Raw genomic sequence first — 18,122 nt, forward strand, 5'->3', positions numbered from 1 at the left:
GGTGGAACTTTTTTTTTAGGTCTTTTCAAAGTTAGTTTTAATTACTGAATTATGGCAACCCCCTTAAAACTAGTTTTCTAGTCATAACTTGTTTCGTGTTATTTTTCATGCATACTTCGTTTGGAATAATTGTAGAAAATATAAAATATCATAATTTTGTAGACACTAATGCATAAGTTTATTCTTTTCTGGAAAATTTATGCATAATTTTACCTTTTTTACCTAGGAAACCTTGTGCCGAAGCGAAATATGCAACTTAATGCAGCAAACTTTAATAATACTTATAGGAGAACATGTACCTTATCCAATTTATTTTCCAATGAGAATATCTTGAGTACTCTTCCTGTGACTCATTTTCACTATGGCCATGCTGAAACCATGAATGGTTAAGAAACAGAGGGCGTCACGCGTCTGCTATTTCTGTAACTCACTTTTGCAGTGAGCGTCGCCCGATCAACATCTCGTGTTGCTTCGCGATATCTCAATTTATTTAAACGTTCAAACATGAAATCTTTTCGTAAAGGTTTGTACTTTAACAATACTTTATCATATTTTGTCTAGAAAACATTTTTCCATTTTTTAAATATGTGTTGAAGTTTTGATAATTTTTCGGATTTTCCATAATTAAAACTAAATTTGAAAAGGCCTAAAATTGCATCTAGTTCCACTTAGATTTATTCTAATATTGTCAATTGTGAAAAGTAACAAAATAAAAATCGCATCAATTTGCTTTAGTTGCGTGTGCAAGCATAACTTGTTTATGCGTGTTTACGCGCGTCCAGACTGGTAGTCGGAAATAGGATAGAAATATCTTTCATATATTTGCATACGTGCACAGCATGTATGGTAATAATCCATGGGGTATTTCACACAAAGCCTTGTAAAATATAACAAAGATACAAAAATTCGTCCAAGGCATGAATGTACGGTTTTTTCTTAGGTTTCAAATAAGCGATTCCATAAAATAACCATTATAGTTTATTGAATGAAAAAAGTTAAAAATTATAAACAAATAAAAAAAATCCAAACTTGGGCACGAGGAAAAACAGCCGTGAAAAAACGATGACAGATGTTTTTTTAGACTCCTAGTTGCGTCTGACTGGAAAGAAATTGTCACTGGAAGCAATTGATATGCTAGAACTTATAACAGAACAAGAAATTAGCGATACGGAAAACTCGGACGATAGCGTGACTGATACTGATTGATCGAATGCAATGCGACTAAGTGACATATTGTAATGATTTATTAGGTAACATTAACTACCTAGTTGATTGATTAGGTTGTGAAAAGTATTGGGAAAAGTTACTCATTTAAATGCTAACTTTGTAGTAGATACTTAGGTAATAGAGATAAATTCTACGAAGGTAAATCCAAAAAAACTGTTTTTAAAATAAAGCGAATATCTCAAAAAATATTTTTTTACATTATTCATATCTGCAACAAAAATACTTGAAATGTTTTTTTCTTTGAAATGAGATAGAAAAAAAATTTTTCGTCGAAAACAAAATTATATTTTTTTCGAAATCGGTACTACCCCCTTAACAAATATTAAGGTGCTACTTTCAAAAGAAGCGTTATATAATTTTGTAAAACTTCTTCGAAGACATGTTAGCTCTTAAAAATCAGTGAAAGTCTGTACAGACTTGTGACCGTCTTTTTCCAGTTTTGGACCACTGTGCGTTGGCAATTAAAGTAGAACGTCATTCTGGAAAAGTACCTGTATTTTTTTTTTGTATTAAGAGATTACTTTTTGGTCATTTTTTGCTTCGTTGCAATAAACCTTCGAAACGTTGGCAATTAGTGTGAAATAAATATTGAAAACCAATAACGACCAAAGAGATTTTTTTTATGAATAGAAGAGAACTTTCAAAACTGTTGCTGAGTAAATTCATACCAATCGCAAACTGTACACTCTTAGAAAAAATGAAATTTACGCTTGACGTAAAACCAAGTATGCCGTAATTTCTTCGGCGATGACACAATATTACATCTACTAACATGTGAACATAACTGTTACGTCTGTATTGATGTAAGTTTCAGCTAAATCAACTTTGAAATTAATGATATGACTTATCTTTACATGCTTTGAATTGTCAATGTAAGTGAATCGCGACGCTCCTTTTATGTGCATCTATGAAGATGTAACATTTTCTAGGTGTGTAGACTTTCCTATTCCGAACAAGTTTTTAATGCTGCGCAACACGTCGTATACATGCGTGCCAACGCTTGATCCAATTTTCCATACAAGTTTTATAGGCCGTCGAAGGTATGGCCTTTAGTTCACGCAGCGAATTCTCTTTTATGATCTCTATGGTCTCAAAACGCGTTCCCCGCAATGGAAATTTGAGTCTGAGGAAGAGGAAAAAGTCACACGGGGCCATATCTGGAGAGTACGGTGCTTAGTTGATGATATTGGTTGAGTTTTTGGTCAAAAACTGCGACACAACCAACGCTGTGTGAGCCGGCGCATTATCGTGAAATTCAACTTTTTTGGCACCAGCCGAGAAGCGACGCGTTTCAAACCCAAAACATCAGTTAAAATGTGTTCGGCTGATCCATAAGAGAAGCCCAACAACACAGCAATCTCTCTAATCGGTGCAGAACGATTTTGCAACACGATTTGCTTCGCCGATTCAATGTTTTCTTCAGTAACAGATGTTGTTGGGCGGCCAGGGATCGCATCATGATCCAAGCTTGTACGACCACCTTTGAAGCGTTTATACCACTCGTATGCCTGTGTTTTTCCTAGACACGATTCACCAAAGACCTTTTCTAACATTTTCAACGTTTCGAAACACCTAAATCTATTTGCAACACAAAATTTGATGCACGCACGTTGTTCTAAATTTTCATCCATTATAAAAATCGCCACACGAAATTTTTTCTACTTCTTTGTTGAGAGAATAAAAGTTTACCGATTGGACAAGCGCGGGAATTTTAAAATGAAAATGGTATTGCATAGTTCATCAAATGTTTTACGATGTATTCTGTTTGAAGTACTCGTCTCAATTCATTTGGTAGTTTTTCCTCCAAAATTACTGAGTTCGGTTTTGTAAAAAAAATCATTCCTAAGTAAAATTAAACTAAACTTGTTATTTATTATCGTGGCTGGTTCGTATTTTTGTTGATTAAACTTCTGCCTCTCTACTTCTCTACTCTTCTGCCCTAGAATCTATAAGCACGGTAAATTCGTTGCGGTACATCGTCTGTATTGTGTGGTGTTACGGTCGTAAATTCGGTCAATATTACAATAAGTAAAAAATTGTGTAAATCTTCCAATCTAATGCGAAATCAGCTCAATGTTTTCACTAACTTGCACATTACCCATCGGATGAAAATTTGTTGCTAAGACCAGAAATAACGCGTTAACCGGCTGCTCAGCCATCCATGGAAGTTGACCATCAATGTCATCTTCCCTCTCTGAGCAGCCTAGATAGCCGTGTAGTGTCGGTATCGGTTTCCCAACTGGCTAAGAATAACGCTACGGTCCACCTGTACCGGTGGTATAAGTCCACCAAACAGGTAAGCCGTGTGGCATCCGGCGGAATTATTTTTTACCAAGAATTGATCCACTGGTTTTCTGTTCCATGTCGTAAAAGGCCACAAAAATAGGAACTCCTAAGTCAAGGTGTATTTCCGTGCCGATGGCTGAATGGCTGCAGGAGGTTAAACAATGCAGTCGTGAACGGAATATCTTTGGGGTTGGATAAGCCTCTGCACAAATGTCTCTAGTCTCAACGAGGCTAGCAGATTAAATAAGTTACTTTCGAAGTCTATGGCCTTTAATGTCAGTTTCTTAAGAAATTCAGATGGTGAACACTTGTCTGATGAAGGTGATGTACTTCACTGTCTTCTTAACATTCATTTTCCAGGATGTATGGATCCATCACCGACAGCTCTTCCCGAGACTTTTTCAGGTAGTTACGATTCTTGGGCCCTTGCTCGAAGCGTTGTGACGATTGAATCGGTCAAATGGGCAGTTGAGAGTTTTGCTCCGTACAAGTCTCCTGGAAAAAATGGAGTTTTCCCAGTGTTACTGCAGAAAGGGTATGAACATTTCAAACATGTTTTGAAGAAAATACTTACTTTTAGTCTTGCGACTGGATATATTCCAAGAGCCTGGCAGGAAATAATTGTCAAATTTATTCCCAAAGGCGGTCGCGACACTTATGAGGAAGCGAAGAGTTTCAGGCATATCAGTCTAAGCTCATTTCTTCTTAAAACAGTGGAACGCATAGTAGATCACTATATCAGGAATGTTAGTCTGGGCGTGCATCCGCTACATGGAATGCAACATGCTTACCAGCGTGGAAAGTCCACTACAACCCTGTTACATGATGTTGTGTACAACATTGAAAAAGCTTTCTCACAAAAGCAATCTTGCTTGGGAGTTTTCCTAGATATTGAAGGTGTCTTTGATAACGTGTTTTTCAATTCAATTCTGGAAGCAGCCCGTGGTCATGGCATACCTTCAAGTATCACAAATTGGATACACGCAATGCTTAGCAATCGACTTCTTTGTTCATCGCTTCGGCAAGCAGAAATTAGAAAGCTGAGTGTCTGTGGGTGTCCTCAAGGTGGTGTACTATCCCCACTTTTATGGAACCTAGTCGCTGATGGGTTGTTAAGGAAACTAAATAACCTTGGATTTCCGACTTTTGGTTTTGCCGATGATTATCATATATTGCTGACCGGTAAAAGCATTAACACTTTTTTTGATTTAATGCAGCAAGCCTTGCGATCTGTTGAACAATGGTGTTGTCAGGTTGGATTATCTGTAAATCCGGGCAAAACATCAATGGTGCTTTTCACTCATCGTAGGATAATCACAGGAGCTCGTCCGTTGCAGTTCTTTGGTTCAGAGGTGACTGTGGTCGAACAAGTTAAATACGTCGGGGTTATTCTTGACTCAAAACTGAATTGGTCTGCTCACATTGACTTCAGAATTAAAAGAGCTTGCATGGCTTTCGGCCAATGCAGACGAGCTTTTGGAAAATCATGGGGACTCAAACCCAGATATATTCATTGGATCTAAACAAATATTGTTAGACCAATTTTAGCATATGGATGTCTTGTATGGTGGCAGAAAGGAGAAGTCGCGACAGTTCAGTCAAAGCTAAATCATCTCCAAAGGATGGTCCTAATGGCGATGACAGGAGCATTCACGACAACTCCTACTGCTGCTCTAGAGGCACTACTGTGCATTAAACCACTACATGTGTTCCTAAAACAAGAAGCATTATCTTGTGCATCTTGTGAATGATTTCGTTGGTCCTGAACCAGCTTTACCACTTTCAACTAGTTGGATAAAGCACAAGATTCGTTCTTGCGCTCAGACAAAAGCATTTCTACCAGATTTAAATCTGAAAATGTCAAAGTGTCTACTGCATTTCTTCAAGCATCATTGCAGTATTCTGGTCAGAGCTCTGACTGGACATTGCAAACTCAATTATCACATGGCTACTATTCAACGTGCTGAGTATTATTCGTGTGATTTGTGTGAATGCGATTATGGTACTTCATATGGCATTGACGCAACTACGTATCCGGGTTTTTGGTTCTCCATACATGATTGAGTCTGTGTATGCGGAGCTAAAATTAAAGGATATTCTCTCGTTTCTCACCCAATGTGGTAAGGAGCTATAGTCAGAAGGGTTCATCGTTCTTCGTGGAGTGAATGAATCCCTTCTGTATTCACCTTAAATAGGGTTTAGCAGATTGTTTGGCATCCTTTATGGGGTGCCGAATTTACTTCTGCTCGTACATACTGCGAATCGTTCTGCATTCTTCCGGGAGTGCAGAATGGTGTCGCTTTTGTAAGATCTCTAAATCCTCTCGGGGATTGGAGGTTTTATTAACAGCAGACTGTTCGGGACCTCGTAGAGGTTCAGAATTTACTTCTGCTTCCACTAAATGTGATCCTCAGCAGATTGTTCACCATCCCTTAGGGGTGCAGAATTTACTTCTGCTTTTATGTGTTTTTGTGTCGTCAATTTTTCCCATCCTCCTAGTCCAACCCTTACCATTTCCTTTCAATCCTTCCCTCTTATCGGGAAAATGATGCTAAAAACAAATTGATGGCAAGGCACAAATCTCCAAATATCAAGGGGAACGTGCCATTTGAGCCAATTTGTTCTGATTCCTGATTCCTGAAATTCGTTGCGGTACATCGTCTGTATTGTGTGGTGTTACGGTCGTAAATTCGGTCAATATTACAATAAGTAAAAAATTGTGTAAATCTTCCAATCTAATGCGAAATCAGCTCAATGTTTTCACTAACTTGCACATTACCCATCGGATGAAAATTTGTTGCTAAGACCAGAAATAACCATCTTAAACAAAACCATGGGCATCTTCTACGCCTTGTAGATATTGCGGTAATTAGATCCCTAGTTAAAAATACACCCTAACAAGGTGCGAATAATATGGTGTAATGAATTCTCAAGTACGTTTCCAACATCAGATACTACATGACGATTTGATGATATTTGCGGCATAACAAGAAAAGTGGAGAAGACAAACTCCCTTCAATTGCATGATCTTTTTTCTTTGAGCTACTGTCGGGATTTACTTGGAATTACTGTACCATACGTAGTCATACAAAACAAATCTAAACCAAAAGAAAATAACAAGCGAATTATTCAGATCCTCTCACCAATTCCGGTAGAACGATTCATCGTACGCTGGTGGCGCATCAGCTGTGCCGGAGAATGTTGACGTTCCATTGCCGACATTCTGGCTCGCCGAGTTCGACGTTGAAGCTTCTGTAAACGCCATTCTATGTCAACGTAATTTTTCATAATTCTTTAAAAAATAGCCAGCTTTCGCAGGAGAACGCAGCACTCACCTATGACGGAGATTGGCAGGAACGCATTCGATTCCGGTAGATTCCAGTGTAAGTCGAACGGGATTCCATTGTCCGGTTCCGACATGCTTTGATTGCCACCATTAGCCACTGGAACTTGTAGTGTGGAACCACTAGTGGAAGGAACGTCATTCGATTCCGGAGGCAACCATACCTCAAGAATTGGATTGTTAATGTCGGAAACGTTGCTTGGTCTACGAGAACGCTTCATCCGGCTCCGCCTTCCGGAGGAAGACGACGAAGGTTTTGTTCGTTTTTGTTTGACGTCGTCATCCATGCCTACTTTGATTATTTCGTCATAATCAGGCGGAGCTTCGTACATCGGGGGATCGTCCAGTTCTTCAGCACCGTGAGTGTTGTTGCTATCTACTTGAATGACAGTCACTACAGGCCCTTCTAAACCAGGACAATATGTAAAGTAAGAAGTAAAACTTACCCAATAAATCACTGATGGTCTGCAGTTGACTTTGCAGTTCCCGTTGTTGACGTGCTCGGTTCCCAGATCGATACAGCAATATCACTAGTGTTGAAATCAAAACTATCAAACCAATAGAACTTACAATAAAGACGGTGGTGGCAGTTCGAAGATCCGGATACCGATCGACCTTAGGAAAGTAATAGTTAGGCGTGTGCGAGTACCATCGGCGATCCACCACCTCAGACTCCCATTCCGTTTCGCAGCTTTCTGGTTCATCACTGCCGTCTCCACAGTGATCAAAACCGTCACAATGTAGCTGAATCGGAATGCATTTTCGATTTTTGCATAAGTATTCGGAACCCATAAAACAGTCTGTAAGGTAAATTAGTTAAACCAATTATTTCGTTGGTAATTACCACCAAAAACTTGCCAAGGTAACTGAAGGCCGCGTACACCAAAGCCATTTTGGAATGAATCGTGAAAATTCCTCTCAAATGAATATAAAATCCGGTAGTCAGTGGAACAATATAGTTTCGTCCATTTCTAGGTGTACTAGATCTGATTACGTCCAGTACTGCATTATTCGAAGTAGTACCCTGAATCATAGTCAGCATTGAACTCGGTCCCATCTTTTCGAACGTGTTAATTTTTAACGACAAATGCGTTTTGAGATGCGCATACGTGTTCGGTGGTTTCAGCAGCCAAACGCAGTCGAATATTCTGGTTTCGTTGTTACTGGGTAGCATGTTCATCATCGTGATAGCTCCTCCAATGTTCTCTACGGTACCACCGCAGTTGGTGTCCGGTAGAACCGAAGGATCCATAGCACTTTCTTCAGTCAAAAATGAAACTTTCGCTCGGTAGCCCAGTCCCGACCCCCCATTGGCGAAGAACCTCACTATCATTGATGGACCAGTGCTTTGTACGACTGGAGGACGAAAACTTACTCCTGAAACTGCACCCAACCGTTGCCCATTCCAGTCATAGAACTCCATCGTTGATGTCTTGGCCAGCTGGAAATCACTAAAGATTATATTTATCCTGCAAGCATCAACGTTACAACTGAAAACATATTCCTTTCCAAAATCTCTTGGATAATATGACGGAAAATACGGAGTTGTTATGATTCTGGAGTGCGATCCGGTGAGGTTCTGAATTTGTCCAGGGTCGCCCTGCAATGATTCTCGATTCCCTGCAATGAAAGAGAAAAGGGTCTGTGAAAGCTTATTCCACACTATTCCGTCATTATTCATACTTTCCGCAACGTATTCCAGTGTGAAAGCATGAGAATGGTTGTTCCAGTGAATGAATTTGATTAGTACCGACCGGGTCTGTGTTTGATATATTACTTCATTGCCACAGTTGCGTCGTTTGGACTGGTCATTCTCGAAAGGGGGTTCAGAAAATTCCAGATAATCGCACCGACACGGTAACTCGTTACGAATAGAGCACTTCGTAGGGAAGTCTGAGTAGCTAGTAGGACAACATTGAAAGATTAAAATTCATTCTTCTACCTTGGCCACGTCCGATTTCCTATGGAAAGCACCCGTGGGCGACACACTTACCTTAATGAGATTTTCAAGTTACATGATGGACATGTAACCAACTCAAGGGTGCAGACTGTGGGTGTGGTTCGGTCGATATGCTGTAATAGTAAAAACAGTAGATGTTAGGTCCGCAAATCAGTTTGATGCGAAGGATTGAAATGTTACAGAAGCAATAAAATGTCTAAACGGTAATATTTAACATTTTCATTATCATTATCATTGATTGAATTGAATTAGATTGAATTGTGAATGTGAAGAATAGTAATTTATTACTGGAATATTGACGGAAGCATGATTGTCATGGTTGTAAGAAATTTGGTTGAAATTGCTGGCAATAAGAGAAGTTTATTCCTTTGGTAACTACATACAGATTAAGGGGTTTCAGCCCCCAGTTCAAGAAAACATTTGAAACGATTAGAAGTATGTGTTTAATGTTTTTGCCACTTTCGAGATACGAGGTTTATTCAACAAAAAGAAGCTGCCATCCCATCCATTCTTTTCGATAGACGAAAATCGAAGACAAGATAAAACACGACCACGCACAAAAGCTGTCAAACATGGCCGGAATTGACAACATAAGTGAGGGTCATGACCACCAAAAAAATCAAAAATAGAACATTCGCGATACTATTTGAACAATTTCCTCGTATATTATTCAATTTACACAAACTCGAAAGGTCCCATTCACTCCTTTTGAAATTTAACCCAAGTCTTAGTACTAGTTCAAAAATTATAGGTTTAAGGGTGGGGTTTGCTTTCGATATCTCATTCAAATCGAACATCAAATTGGTTTTATTGACTTCAGATACTCGTTTCCGAATGCCCAGTAAAGAGTGGTCCTTTTGTTTTCAAATAAAAGTATCATTTTAACAAACCCATGTTTAGATTTCAAACAAACAGTTTTCTCAATCCTACATGCTGTGCCCAAAAAACGTGCACCCGATTATTCTAAATCTGTGAGATATATTCGTCTCTCGTACATGATCATACCGACGGGATCGACACGATGCTAAATCTGGCTAAAAAGAAAACGTATAACCTACGTGGAAATGCTTCTTGGTTTGATCATTTTTATAAACTGGCATGATGATGGCCCAGACTGCTACACGACCATACTTGAATTTCACAAAATGTATAAAACAGTACACCGTTCTTAACGCATTTCGAACAGAGAGCTTGGGTTTGGCGTTTGGAAAAGTGTCAACCAGTTGTCTTTTTGTCCTTCCTGCCGTAACGATTATTCCGTTTGTCCGTTTAATTCTTATAGAAATTTAATTTATACACACACGAAAAAATAAGGAATTTTACAGGTGGCTTCATGACCCTCAAATGACGAAAAATCTCATTTGTGGTTGAATTAGAATGAGTTTTACTGGTCCCAACTGTAATTTGCATTTGGCTAACAAGTGCAACTGTATGAATTTACATGCACCATTTACCAGCCAAGCAGATGTGTGCTTCTATGGCTCAGTCCAATGTCGGACATACTTTGGGATCCAATGTTTCTCGGTTGACCGGCGGAAATTTTAACCTGTATTTCCTTTTCGCGAACCAATGTTATTCGCGTTCACAGCGGAGTTTCAGCGAACCAATGTTATTCGCATTCACAGCGATCCGGTTATGTCTCTAACATTACCCACCCGGTTTTTTTGTGTGTAATGCAACCGAATTCATCTGTACACCGATATTTTCTTTAAATTTTCAATTCAAATCAGGAGCTTAAACGTTCGGAGCGCAACTTCGTTGCCGACTCTTCAGTTCACAGTACAATTAAATGCACAGAAAAACGTGGTCAAATTTACACACAAATAAATGAGACTGATTTGAATCTCTGTTAAACCTCTCACTCAGGTACGGAAAATTACGAGAAAATATATGATAATGATAGAATATCGTATTCAATCCACTGTAAAAATGCATCATTTTTTAAGTTCGAATATGTATGTCCCAAAAGACGTAAATTTTTAATTCACACAATTTTTTAAAGCGTGCTACAATTGCTACGATCCTGCTGACACTAGGAATCTTTCCAGGCAAAAAAATACGTGAAATAGCGAGGTCTGGACTGATTTTGATTTTTGTAATATATATTTTTATGGACTTATAATTTTTACGTCGCGTCAATTTCACTAGTATTTTAGCATTTAAAAAATGCAACACTAGTCCCAAAACCTTCCTCTGTCATAATTTGTATAACTCAGTTATTTGTTTGTGGATTTATATAATTTAACTACCAATCGTTTCGAAAACATTTAGCCTAAACATATGGAGCAACGTCGTTTAAGTATTTCAATAGTATACCATTGAAAAGTTGATTTGAATTCACCTATGTTTTAATGAACCAAACGGAGCATGACATAATGATGTCATCCTTTTGATTCCTCTTACACGACCGACGGTTTGATCGTAGCTTTACATCATGCATTCCGTTCAGTAGCAGTTCTACTTCGGTCGGTATACGGAGGCTTCTCGCTATGCAAGAAAAAATACCGCATCGCTCTGCGCAGTATGAGCTTTCGCACGAAGCGGAATTTATAAATAACAGGAAGCTTGTCCAGCAAGGGAATGGCGGGATTAAAAAGTATGTGCGTTCGCTTGTAGAATAGTTATCTTTCCACAGTGTGCAGTATGTCGGTGCAATTTTTCGTCTGCTGCACACCGTGTTCGCTTGAGTATATTCAATATCAATTCGTTATTAAAAAAGACGGGTAGGTAATGTCATAGACATAGCTGGATGTCGTGAATACGAAATCAACTGGCATGTTCCTTAACACTTCCGAATATCAATTAGTTGATTAATTGTATGAATTATGCAAGCATTCCCCTTTTCCACTACTAGAATTTGAAACGATGCACCTAAACTAAAGTTCAGATTAGTTATATTAAACATTCTGAAAAACAATTGAATTAGAGTGCCTGTAACCAGAGTGACGACTTCTCATCCGTAATGTTGGCAACAATTCAAAACATTCCATTAGCTTTACATTGAATTGACAGGTCGTTTGCTCGTTTGGAACTGGTAGCTGCCATTCCAAACGAACAGCTGTCGTCACTCTGATTATAGTCACTCTAAATTCATTATTCTTTATAATAAAAATGCAGATTTCCAAACGACACCCATACTAGTATAAAGATGTGTTCTACATCATTACTTTCATTTTCGCATTGCGTTAGTCGTAATTGAATGTGTTAGTAACGGTACAAACTTTGTCTACTTCTATTTTGATAAATCTGATGCTTTTGGTATGAAAGAGATAATTCAATCAAATTCTACAGATCGCTGAGCTATGAGTTTTCAAAATACGCGCCATGAGTTCTCCTCTTGGATACTCACTGATACCAAACATTTTAGAAAAGTTTAATTTTGAATTATTTGAGATTATGTCACACAACTGAAAATTTTATCATAGAACTATGATCATGTTTCCGTTGGTATGTAGCAAAAATTACGATACGTTAGATACAACAAGTGATATTAACTATCAAAAATTTATCACTCTCTCAGGGAGCAAATTTTGAAAATGCGCCCCATTGTAAAGTAAGTAAGAGACGTATTTGACATATTCCATGTATTTAGCCATTTTTTGGACGATTTTTTCGATTTATCTGAATTTGAACGAATCCAGGTAGTAAAACCTTATAAATATGAGTAAAAAAGATTATTTAAGTGTTACCATAAAATATATGAACCAAAACTGTCCTATATATTTGAACATCTCGGATGAAATTTGAAATTATCAGTTCACATACACATTTGATTTAGGCGTTAAAACAGGAGCAAATAGATTTATAAAATTAATTTCGATTATAATTTATCAGTTCATCTCTCACTACAATTATAAAAACTAAAAATTTCATATGTTTGAAAACAGCGTCCAGCCTTACTCCTTCGAATTTGAGAATTCAACTTACGATTTCTCCATAAATATTAATCAAATCACTAAACGTTACAGAGTTATAAATGATCAAGTTTTTACCAATTTTTGATTTGTTTTTTGTTATGCTAGCAATCGATTCATGAGAAAAAACGTGTCTAATCACCCTAGCAGTAAGATGATACCTTTTTTTTTATCAATCCACAAGTGTTTTTTGCATGAATATTCGTCTGTGTTTCAGTTCTCATGACATTATTTTAATTATCGTCGTTTTAAACGCAAATTGAGATTTTAATCAATTATTACCCTGTAATGTTGAAACTGCAAAACGGATCGAATTTGAATCTAAAAGTTTGACAATCGATTAAATATTCCATGAGAAGTCGAAATAAGTTCCACTTTAGAGTTTGCGGTTATTTACGGTACTACCAGAATCGGGTTTCAGGAACCAGCATAACCCAAATCGATTCGTATGGCCATAAATTAATTCGCCAAATAATTTACATATTCTATATCAGTATGAATATTAAAAACTCATCATCCTGTAATTTCAGAATCGGATAAAATTCAACAATTTTGTATGGGATAATAAGTCCTTTAATTTGAATTTTGGTTTTTGAAGTTCGATTTGGCCTTTTAGAGAAAATGATTGGTGTTTGAGAAACGATTCGATACTGGAACCGGAATTCTAAAATCGGTGTAGTCGAAATTAGTTAAATTCACCTGAGAAGTGTGTAGACATCTTTGAGAAATTGTAGTGCGAATTGAAATTTTGGGGTACACTCCGAATCCAAAAACGAATACCGCTTAAACTGAAATAAATTTATTTGGTAATCGACTATCCAAATCTGCAAACCCAAGAAACCTGATTAATTTATGTGAAATGGACTTTTTTATACTAATCACCCTGTATCTCCTAAACCGGAAATCGGATCTGACTAAAAAGTAAGATGTTTTATAGGATTTTAAGACCTCTCATTTGAATCTTAGATTGGTTCAGCCATACAACGCGAAAAATGAATTTTTATTTCGTTTCACATATCATCCTGTATCTCCGGAACCAAACATAATTCGGGAACCTTGTTTGGGAGCATACGACTTTTCATATGAATCTGAGTTTGTAGAAAACGGTTGAGTTGAGAAAATTGAGTGAAATTATTTGTCACACACACATTTGCTGATCTCGACGAACTGATTCGAATGGTATATGGGTGTTATGTTCTTCCAGCATTTATTGCTGTAAGTAGTTCAAAACAATATAATTATGGAATTGCTTTCAATTCGAAAGTTCTACCATCATCTGGTTTACATGTCATATTCAAACGATGATGTTGCCAAAAACGAATCGTGCTAAAATCGGTCCGAGGCAAAATGCTATGAAAAAAGATGCTGTACGCAGGCTTTTTGGTACTTAGAAACCATTGTTGCTACAGTATAAAAATCGTGTTTCATTTGGCTCCGAAACACCGTTTTATCATCAAACGCGTAAAACTCCTACTATTGGAATAAAGCGAAAAGTCGTTTGCACAAAAATATCGATATCTCCGTTAAAAACGGACGGATTTTGACAATCTATGGCTTGTTGGATAGCTTTTACCGGGTGAAATCTAGGTCGAAAAACATATTCTGTTTTCAAGGTCAGTTGTGACAGATAATGTCAAAAAACTGAAAATTTTAACATCAACTTTGTATAACTCAAAAAGTAAACATCCGATCCCAAAACCATTCAATAGCGTTCAGGGTAACGGTAAGACCTTTCATTTGCAACTAGTTTGATCAAAATCGGTCCGGCCATCTCTGAGATCTCAACCTCTTTGTTGGCAACACACATACAGACACACACACGGACATTTGCTCAGTTCGTCGAGCTGAATCGATTGGTATATGACATTCGGCCCTCCAGGCCTCGGAAATTTTTTCTAAAGTTTGAGCGAATTCTATACCTGTTTTTTATATTTATAAAAAAGGTAAAAACCATCGATTTTTCTTAGTTCAAAGCTCGCCACTTGAGTACCGCAGCGATCCCAGAAAAGTTGACTGGATTTTTCAATAGATTTGGATGGTCCGGTGACTATCAGGTCAATTCAAAACTTTCGGTGCAAGATTTTTCGAGTTCAATTCAGAACACTTGTATCTTGGTAATTTGTTGATGAATATGTCATATTTAACTCTGATCTGATCTAGCAAAATGTATATGATGCAAATCTTGCTTCCAATATGCCGAGACAGATAGGCAACACACTATTTTGCTGATTGTTCAGTAATTAATATTATGTTTTCCGAGATTCGTTTAGTAGATTTACTAATTTTTCGGCAAAGTGTATGTTTTTACCGATAATTCTTGCGCTGAACTCATCATCCCGAAATCAGCAAATGAATTTGCCGAAATATCGGAACTGAAGTCTTTTTTTTTGGAGTTTACGTACCGCGTAAAAAAACCGCATAACTCAGAAAATTCGCATAAAAAACGCATAACTCTGAAACTTCGCATAAAAAAACGCATAACTCTGAAAATTCGCATAAAAAAGTAGCATAAAAAAAACGCATAAAAAAAGACCGCATAAAAAAGACCTCAGTGTATTGGTTTTCGCCGAAATTCGACAAGAGAACTGTCATTTACGTTTTACATATTTAGGAGAAATTAGAAGAAATGAAATTAGTTCACAGGAAGATTATCTATTCAGTAAGTATAATAACTAAAAATTATTGTAGACTATTTATAGAAAGCACCTTCCATCCTTCCTGCTTTCACTGTCAAGAAGTCCTTCTATGATTTGTCCAAGAACTTCCAACAACATGTCGATCAACATATTCGATAATCGACGTTTAGTCCAAATTACATATTTACAATTGTACGTACTCGAAACATAAGTAAAATACAATAAACTCTTGATCTCCAATTGAATGTATACAATCTAATATATTTGATCAAATCGCTGATGGTTTTTATATCAGGTTTACTCAAATCCCTGTTGCTAAGTGCGAAACCAACACAGTTTCGTGAAAAGTGTTTGTTTGATGAAACTACCCTGGGTCAGTTTCAGTTTACTCAAGCGAAAACGACATTAAAGCCGCCTCCTTGGTTTACTACAAATGAGTTGCAATATCATTTAGTATCAAAGATAAACTGAAGATAAAGTTATCTGTGATTTTACATGTATCATTTGAATAGTTCACCATCAGTGCCGCTTCAATTATTATTTGCATCAAAACAGCAAGCGTCTGATCGCTATATGCGTTGTAACTATGGTAATATTCGGTCATGTATTAATAACATCAAGCTACAATATGAACAAAATTGTGGAATTTTGCTGTGTATCCAGTGGCTCTTAATATGTGGAAGTAAAAATCAATGGGTTTTTACATAATATGTTGTGCGGACTTTTTCACATGTTTTCTTCCTTGTATTGTTGCCATGACGCTTTTCAATGAAGGATCAATAAAATTACACTATTACTAAGTTTACTGGTTCACCGTTACTGATTGAACTCTTGTTTTATTAAAACAAAAAGTTTTTACGTTCTCTTTCTCGAAAATTGTTATCTTAAATCGTTTCATTTGTTCAGGTTTATACTTTCAAGGTTATACGAAAATGATCTTTTAAGTAACTTTTAAATCATCATAATTGCCATCCAGTTGAAGGGAAAACTTCACAATATAAAAATTTGTTGGAAGGGATCAAAATAGAGTTAATTATAATGAAAGAATCTGATTGTAAACTTTATCATTCACAAACAATCTGAGCGCTTGAACTAGATTGAGTTTTAGTTTTACCATTTGAATACGTTTTAAGTGTAGTGCATCCAAATACAAATTATAATATGGAATACTTCGACAAATTTTCAAGGACACATTTTGCATCGTGCGGTACACTGTCATGATACACTGTCAAAGTGACAATGTACTTTATTGAATTTTCTATGAAACTGGCATCTCTGATGACCGCAAATAGATTCACCATAGAAACTGTTTATTATTGTAATAAACAACAGTATTTATTTTTTCAAGCTGCAGGAACTCCAGGGCCAAAAAGCATTTTTTTAATAAAATAACCTAGTTTCGTAAAAGGTCCACATAAAGGAAAGTCAGCGTGGAAAAATAAAACTTATTACAAGTACTGGAATCGATCAAAAATATGAATCAGGTTCGTTGTCGTAAACCTTCTTTCTGCTGCCAAATCAAAACCTATAAGTGACACACTAAAACCATCGAAGTGACTTACACTCCGGACCACGCGCATGTCTAAGGGGACCAAAATCGCAACCTGCAGTACGACAACTATAGATGGGCAATTCGTTCGCGAACGGTTCAAAAGAACTAGTTCTTTTGAAAGAATGAACGAGCTATAGTTCTTTTTTCGAGAACGGTAGTTCCTCAGTTCAAAGTCGAGGGATCTTTTTTTTTGTTTTTTAAGCTCGCTCAACCTTTTTCAAGAACGGTACTAATAAGAAAGTTTTCGTTCAATTTCGAGGGACCTTTTTTTCCTCGCTTAAGCTTACAAAAGTGAGTTCTCGTTCAGTCTTTGAACAAACAAACCAACTATGAAAATACCGAACGAACGGCTCTGGAGAACTAGTTCTTTCAACAGAACTCTCCATCACTGAACGGTTCTTTAAAATGAACTGTTTTGCCCATCTCTAACGATAACCCCACGAAGCAACGAGCAGAATGTTACAGATCAGCTACTGACGTTCCACCCGAATTCGGCAAAGGAAGTCGAAACAGACACCGTTATCGCTACGAGTGATCTACCTTCGTTCATTCCAGACGGACAGTTCAGCGATTCTCGACTGTCACCCAGAATTCGCCGGCCAACCGAAAAGCAGTATACATACACACTCACACACGAGCAAAATTGCGAGTAGAGTTGTAATAAAGAAATGAAAATTGCTGTAGACCATGTTTGGGTTTGATTGGTGTTATAGTGTCCTTGACCCTCCGAATCTCACGTCTTTGGAGCCACCCCAGACGGTCCCCGTGGCTCTGGTCAGGGATTAGGGGCAATCGAGCAGTGGTTTTTCTGATTCGCTAAGTAACAAGCTTTATAGGTGTTACAGAGCAGGTGAATGGTTTTTGAGCTCAACTGTCAGATGACTAGAGAGGAAAAACTTGTTTGGGCTCATCTATTGTACAAATATACCATATCTATTGCCTATATAGAATTGTCAGATGTGTTTCCTGAAAACCTTGCTGTTTATTCAATTCTGGGAACCAGAGCTCAGTGCAAGTTTTCAGTTTGATTATTTATATTTACAAATGTTCAACAAACGTATGATATAAGACTATCTATCCTTGTACTAAAAGGAAAATGACGGGCGAGTTAAGTATTCAAATTGTATGTGGTATGTAGAGTATCGTGGAGTCACAAATTTGATGCCCATCGCAATAATTTTTCAGAGATCCCTGCATTTCTCCG

At 37.3% G+C, this 18,122-nt stretch overlaps 1 protein-coding gene across 3 annotated transcripts in view; it reads right to left on the reverse strand.

Moving 5' to 3' along the window:
- Window positions 1-18,122, reverse strand: part of LOC131437553 (uncharacterized) — a 29,152-nt gene that overhangs the window by 8,696 nt on the left and 2,334 nt on the right. Inside the window, exons 2-7 of one of the 3 annotated variants that reach the window (XM_058606973.1) lie at window positions 8,850-8,929; window positions 8,540-8,757; window positions 7,715-8,476; window positions 7,303-7,656; window positions 6,849-7,232; window positions 6,657-6,779 (exon numbers count right to left, since the gene is read on the reverse strand). In XM_058606973.1, coding sequence (XP_058462956.1) covers window positions 6,657-6,779; window positions 6,849-7,232; window positions 7,303-7,656; window positions 7,715-8,476; window positions 8,540-8,757; window positions 8,850-8,929 — 1,921 coding nt within the window. Of the gene's footprint in view, window positions 1-6,656; window positions 6,780-6,848; window positions 7,251-7,302; window positions 7,657-7,714; window positions 8,477-8,539; window positions 8,758-8,849; window positions 8,930-18,122 lie in introns of all 3 variants that reach the window. The other 2 variants (XM_058606974.1, XM_058606972.1) reach the window with 2 other exon arrangements.

The sequence above is a fragment of the Malaya genurostris genome, chromosome 3 (genome assembly GCF_030247185.1).
Source record: "Malaya genurostris strain Urasoe2022 chromosome 3, Malgen_1.1, whole genome shotgun sequence".
Classification (NCBI taxonomy): domain Eukaryota; kingdom Metazoa; phylum Arthropoda; class Insecta; order Diptera; family Culicidae; genus Malaya; species Malaya genurostris.